Source organism: Etheostoma cragini, chromosome 16 (assembly GCF_013103735.1).
Source record: "Etheostoma cragini isolate CJK2018 chromosome 16, CSU_Ecrag_1.0, whole genome shotgun sequence".
Lineage (NCBI taxonomy): Eukaryota > Metazoa > Chordata > Actinopteri > Perciformes > Percidae > Etheostoma > Etheostoma cragini.
In genome coordinates this window covers 12,169,852-12,176,995 of record NC_048422.1, presented here as the reverse complement: position 1 = coordinate 12,176,995, position 7,144 = coordinate 12,169,852, and the positions used below count along the sequence as shown (strand labels likewise).

Below are 7,144 nucleotides of genomic sequence, written 5' to 3'. Positions count from 1 at the left end.
CCCCCCCCCACCCACCCACCCTCTACCTGGGCCGCTAAGCGCTATTAAAAACCTTCACCTCTCTGCTTCTCCATGTCACTGTACCTTCCTTTTTACCTCTCTGAACTCCTAATTTATTTACATTGTCTTGCATTTTTTAAACAATTCATTTATACAAGCTTGTCTTTTTGATTCTGGATGATTTCAAATTGTAGCCCCATGAGTAACCTTTTACAAGGCAGCCATTTAAAGGGCAGCGCCTGATGACTGTTTCTGTTATAAAAAAGCTTAACTGATGAAAGTTTTAATTATTACCGTCCTGTTTATCAAGCTTAGACAACCTATTTATTTACCATGTTTAACTTTTAACGTGTGTGTGTGTGTGTGTGTGTCTCTCTCTCTCTCTCTCTCTCTCTCTCTCTCTCTCTCTCTCTCTCTCTCTCTCTCTCTCTCTCTCTCTCTCTCTCTCTCTCTCTCTCTCTCTCTCTCTCTCTCTCTCTCTCTCTCTCTCTCTCTCTCTCTCTATAGGTGGGCTTATAAAAAAAGAAGGTAAAGGATGGAAAGAGTGAAAGAGAGTGGGTTTTACGAGACACTGAAAGAGAAAAGTGGGTGTTTGAAAAAGAGGGGAGAGAGATCGAGATAGAGAGAGAGAAAGAGAGAGCAAATGAAAAGTAAATGGGCGAGAGGATGAAAGAGCGAATAAGGGGTAATGGTGGAGAAGAATTACCAATAGTTAAAGGCAGAGAGAGAGCAAAGAAAGGAGTCACCACAAAGAAGGAGTTATGACTGCTGTAGTGATTAGTTCTGTTTTTAGCCCTGCAGAGGTTCAGGTCAATATTCAATGCCTGGTACTCTGTTGTGTGTGTCTGTCTGTGTGCATGTACTGTGAGTGTTTGTGTATGTGTGTTGCCAGTTTGAGGTATTTGTCTTTTTTTTATATGGAGGCCCGGAACCGTGGAAAAAACAGCACTATCATTATACTACTGAGCTGGCCAATAGCACTGCAGTTAACCTGAGTACCATTCACAGAGGCTTGGGACTACACTACATAGACACACACACACACACACACACACACTCACACACACACCTCTTATACATCACATATCATCTACACAGTCTGTTGTCCTCATAGCCACAGTGAGCCGACGGAGTCGTCTTCAAATCCTTTTGTCACAAGCTAAATGCTGCAAGTAAGCCTATTAATATTTATATACATATAACTGTGGAATATGTTTTATTTTCTCAGTTTGAATTTTTATTTATATCATCTGTTTTGTAATCAGCAAGCACTGTCATTTATTTGACTTAATGGCTGAATAAATAAAACCTTGAACATCAAGATGGCTCTTTAAAAAAACAAACATTTTGTTCAGGTGTGTGTTGTCATCATTAACCCTCTCTCTGTATAATTTGATCATCTGAAAACCCCAAAAAAAGCACAGTTTCGGTGATTTATTCGGTGGTTTTCCAACACCAAAACGCTTCAATAATTTTAGATAAGCACACAATGTACACCTGCGTTCTATATCTACGATATTAAATCAAAGTAAAATCTAATTGTGGTTTCACGTGAGCATGCAGCATTTATTCCCCTCCGTCTTTGCACCGTTTTAATGGGATATTAGCTCTGCCTTTGATCAAGCTGCACTCCGGAATCCCTGTGTGGTTTGATCACTTCCTGCTACGGCTTCAACGCACTCCTTACACCTGGCTTGGGATGACTTGCTGTCTTCATCTTACCCTCGTATCTGTTCCATCTGCTGCTGCTCTCTTTTTCTCTTCATGTCTTGTAATGTATATGCGCTCTCTCTCTTGTGTTTTTTTCCTCGCTCCTTGTATGTTTCCATCCCTCATCTCCTCTGTTCTTTCGTGTGTGTGTGGGAGAGAGAGAGAGGGCTCAGTACATTAAGAAGACAGCTGTGATCATGCACACACAAACGCACAACTAGGAAATGTTCACAAGCTAATATTAGATTGGTTGTGCTTGGGTTTCCATATTATTATGATAACAGAACATAGTTCTTAAGGAAGCATACCAAGTACTAATACACATACAGTACATTCAAACCTCTTACGCCACCTGGAATCTCGATGTTAACAACATCCATAACTAGAATATATTCATCGTTAGTCGTTCAGTGGGGATTTATCGTGAAACCTCTCATTGTCGTCGTCTTTGTGGTTTTCTGTCAGTCGGTCTGAGTGAGGCTCAACCCATTGTTGAGACAAGGTCAATCTGATTGTTCAAGAGGTCAGACTCAGAGAAAATTCAAGCATTGCTGTTATTCAAGCTCAGCCCAGAAGCAGCGCATTTAATGTTCAAATCTAACAACGCAAATTATTATTCTGAAATTGGATTTTCGGATCATTTTATTATTTATTTATTGAAAAATGTCACTGCAATGTATTAGGCTAGAGAGAACAACACTTTTTTTTTTAAATAAGTATATGCTTTTGGGAAATATCTGGCTTATTATTTTAATTTTTGTATTTTAAAATTGAAAATTGCATGTTGTGCTGTAGATGTATTTTTTTTTTCTTAATCTGTTTAGTCATTTCTCGATTTATACACACAAATCACTAATTTCATTTATTTATAGCCAAGGTGAACAATGTCACTCTTGGCCATTGGCATCAGTCAACCCTCCCCCATTTCCAGTGTCCTCTCCTTTCCAACATACACATACACTCATAAATATACATGCACACAGACCCACACATATACACAGCCTCATCCCGCCGGGTGCTACTGTCGCGTCACATCGACCAGGGGGCTGGAACCATGCACCTTGACCCTTAACCCCTGACCTGTCACCTCTGTTGTCTGCCTTTTTTGTGTGTGTGTCTGTGTGTGTGTCTATCTAGGGGATGTGAAACAGCTGCTGGTCTGGATCCAACGGAACCTGCTGAAGGAACGGCCCGAGCTCTTTGTCCAGGGGGACTCTGTGTAAGCGTGTGCCTGCACTTGACACACACTTGGACCATCTACATCACACTTTCACTGGAACAAAATCTTAACTGCCAAATATAATTGTGATATTTGTTAAAAATAGCGTCATCAGAATGTTTTTTATATATTGCATATGTAAAAATAAAACTGAAGTAGTCGAGGAGCTTTTTTTGAACCATTTTTTTTCCTGCAGTTCAAAACTGCTGAAATGCTGAGGAAACACAGTCTTGCCTTCAGGTTATGGGTTTCAGTAAGAGGATTGTGTGTGTGTGTGTGTTGTGTGTTATAGGACTGGCTGACTTTTACAGCTGCCTTTGTGCAGGACTATTTATAGCACCACCTAACCATAAGTGAAGAAAAGGCTGGCCTACCTATAAACCCTATAGATTAGATGTGTATTTTTGTGTGTACTTTATGTTGGCAGCACATGCCGTTTTTGAGCAAACCATCTTCAAGGTGTTTCTTCGTTATCTTTTAAAAAAGGATCAATGGGTGCTGTGTTAGTTTCTTTTGTTCTTTCTCAAAGCAGCCCTGTGCTTGTGTGTGCATTCTACCCGTGTGGACGCAGATTTGCACTCACAGGTTGCACTCACATTGCCCTTTCCAATTGACGTCATAGAACATCTAAAAGGTGGAGAGAAGCTTACTTGAGCTGCTTCAGGCATTATCACCCTATCCACATTAAAATGTTTACTCTATGGCTTTCAGAAAACACACCAACATACGATAAGAAGACTGCACCCATAGGTGCCTGTTGTTACCCTCCCCCCATTACCCCCATTATCCTCTTTTGATCGGTGGGGATTTTTGCAGGCTTCATCTGAGTGTAATTTTTGGGCTGCCGTTAATTTACCGATGACAGTTTATTTTTCTATGATCTCTACTCTTTTACCTCAGCCACTCTCTTTAAAAAAAAAAAAAAACACATTCATTTCAGTCCTTGTTAGCAAGAAAACAGTTTGGTTAGTTGTGATGGGTAATACAAGAGAAAGTATTTTATTTGTGCATATGGTAGCATTATCAGTTATGAGAATAACCCCAAAGGGCTTGTTTATGGTCATATACGGGCTATAACATGGACATAGCACACACATACAGTCACTTATTTATTAACATAAATGTACCAGTGTGGTTCTCAAGTAAAATACTGGTGGCATATTAATTTGTGAAAAGTGTTGAAAAACACCAGACTTGATTTCCTATTTTCACTGTGCTCATTTAGCTATGAATTGTAAAAAAAAATATATATATATATATATATACTGTATATCATAGGTTTTTACCATTATCTATTTCTCTGATTATGAGAAACTATGATTATGTTAGTCAGGTTTTGCTCGCAATGAAATAACTTCTGTGTCCCAATCCACCACCCCGCTAAGTTAAAGACTGTAATTGGTGATAATTAGTTCAAATTTAATCAATACTAATATATATTTTTTAAATATTTTAATTTCACAGGCTTACATGCAGAGAGAAAACACATAAATGCATGCCTAAGAAAGAGGAAAAAAGACATTTCTCCTTTTTAAACATATAATCTTACTAAGTTAGTTAAATTTCAAAACAACTTAAAAGTTGTTATTGTCTCTTGATTTTTGTAATGCAGGGTGTAGATTATTTTTCCCATGTTTTTTTCTTTTTTCTTTCATGTGCCTGTCTGTAATTTACATGCCTGTGCACGTGGGTTTGCATGTGTGTTACCTTTGGGAAATGTGTCTGACTCCAAACGGTTTGTTTTCCCACAGGAGACCTGGGATCCTGGTGCTTATCAATGATGCAGACTGGGAGCTAATGGTGAGCACACTGTGTGCGTGTGCGAGTGCGTGCACTTTATTTTAACCTCTCTCCAGAATGTACCATTACAGTGTCAAAGGATTGGAGAGCATGTATTCAGCTGTGTTCATGTCATCATCCATGATCGCTGTAACTATGAACAAAACATTTAATTCAGGACTGTTTGTGTGAGCGTGAAGCTTAGCCTACAGTATATGTTCACTGAGACTGAGATTTCTCATTTTCTCTGAGTCAGGTAATGTTTCATCTAACATGAAAGCAGCTGCGAGACCAGTTTGTCCTTGGGGTCTCATATCTGAACACATATTTACACTTAAGGCTTCAATTTGAATCCATGGATTTGATTACAGGACGCAGGACTCAACACAGGATGTAAATGAAATTGAAAGTTTGTCATTGATTGGACCCCAACGGGAAGACAGGAGGAATACTCATATTTGTATTAGAAGAGGAAGATATTTCTCTTTTGACTTGTAGAGATGTTTGAATATTGAATATTTTGTATGTTTTCTAAACCTCAGGGGGAGCTGGACTACCAACTACAAGACCAGGACAACATTGTGTTTATTTCTACTCTTCATGGAGGATAGCGAATGAATGAGAGCTACAAACCTATTCTTGACACCTCTGTAAGAGCCTCTTCTTCACATCAACTGCACTCACTCTCAACTTACCCGTGCAAACCCCCAAGCCCACTTCCCAACAACACGCCACCCCATTGGACGCGCTGGATGTGTTATACTGCACCGACCGTGATTGATGTCAGTCCGCAGGAATGAGTGGACATTCAGAGATGTGGAAATGTGAATTCTAGAGACGTTTGCGTAACATTTGTTTTACAATCAGCTTGGACAGGTGTAAAGGGAAGCTTCACATGATGCTTTGGTTGTACTGGCCAGCTCACAAGTGCGAGTCAACATACCTTCAGATGGTGTTTAAACCTTCATCTCCCTTCATCCTCTCTCCAGACCAAATGGCATCATCTCAGGACTTAGGGCCTACTACCTACAGTCCATGAGAGCAATATAGAAACGTTTAACAATCTGTTAAACACACTGTAATGGATTGTAAGCATTTATAAGGACTTTTTAAGGGTTTAATAATGTTGTCTACAAATATAACTTCCCCTATAAATACATATTTAATCTGTTTTTACTACATTGCCATCTGTTTACACACCAGCAACCCCTTCTAGATGCTTCACATGTGGGTACAGTTGTTAAAAATAATTCTTAAACAAAAATGTCCTTACATCTGCTTTTAACTGCATTACAGTTCTTTATACAAAGTTATTGCTAATTAGGGGACTTAAGTGTTACAAGAGAAAAGTTTTTTGTTTTTGTTTTTTTGGTCCAATGTGAAATTTTTTTTTTCCAACACGTTTTATTATTCTTATTGCTTCATATATTTTTCCTCACAAATGACAAAAGGATTAAAAAAAATTTTAAAGAAAGAAAGACAAAGTATTTTTTCTGAATATATGAACAATATGTATGCATTATATAAAGTGTATGCATTATATATTATCTACATTCCTGACAGGAGCAGATATTTTCAGTGATGAACACAGTATTTCTTATACTCTTTAATTTAGTAAGAGTATTAAATAATATTGCAGTACATTTCTGCTATACGTTAACTGTCGTCTATGTTGTTCTCCAATGTAAATGTTATTCTTTTACAACTCCAAAAACCCCATTGTGTTTCTGCAATTTACAAACGGCAGCATCTCTCTGGACATATGTCACCACAACGGGCAGTTTGGGCTGCAAGGATCCAAAGCCCCACGCACCGCGCACCGCGCACCGAGCGGGCCTGCAGCCAAACGCGTTTCTCAATTAGGCTTTGCCATCACGCTTCGATAATTCCTGGTGATAGCCTATATCTGATCGATTTAAGCCCAGCTCTGTGGTCACATTGCAGTTTTAGGCTGATTAGACGAGACTTGAGGGAGATTTTAGCGTCCTATAGCCCCACGCTGGATAAGAGGGGGGGAGGGGCGGACCACTGCGGGAGGTCGAGGTGTAGCCTCGGGGCTGCCCTCCCCTGAACGCCCGGGGCGACCTAAAACCTTTTCTCGGTTGTGGAGTCCGATTTGCAACGGGAAACCGGCCGATAATGGCCAGTAGAAAGGAAATGCTAATGAGGAGGTGAGGGGGTTATAGAGAGGAGAAAGTGTAGCAGTGTGTGTGTGTGTGTGAAAGAGAGTGAGAGTGAGAGAGAGAGAAAGAGAAAGAAAGGACATCAAAGGTTTCAAAGTTGATGTCGGCTGTTGTAGTTTACGACTGTTACAATCTTTAATTGTTTTTCATGTATTTATTTGATATGTTACAGTAGATCAAATGAAAACACAAGTTTTCCATAATTCGTTTGTGAATTAGATGTGTACCCATATTTGATTCCTTCTCAGCTCCC

General features: G+C 39.4%; 1 protein-coding gene across 2 annotated transcripts in view; it reads left to right on the top strand.

Annotated features, from left to right (window-relative positions):
• urm1 (ubiquitin related modifier 1) overlaps positions 1 to 5,859 on the top strand; it is a 9,964-nt gene extending 4,105 nt beyond the window's left edge. The window contains exons 3-5 of one of the 2 annotated variants that reach the window (XM_034896826.1): positions 2,848 to 2,929; positions 4,681 to 4,729; positions 5,251 to 5,859. In XM_034896826.1, the coding sequence (XP_034752717.1) occupies positions 2,848 to 2,929; positions 4,681 to 4,729; positions 5,251 to 5,319 (200 nt within the window). In that variant the 3' untranslated portion in view covers positions 5,320 to 5,859. The remainder of the gene's footprint in view (positions 1 to 2,847; positions 2,930 to 4,680; positions 4,730 to 5,250) is intronic. The other variant, XM_034896828.1, reaches the window with a different exon arrangement.
• Positions 5,860 to 7,144: the final 1,285 nt, after the last annotated feature.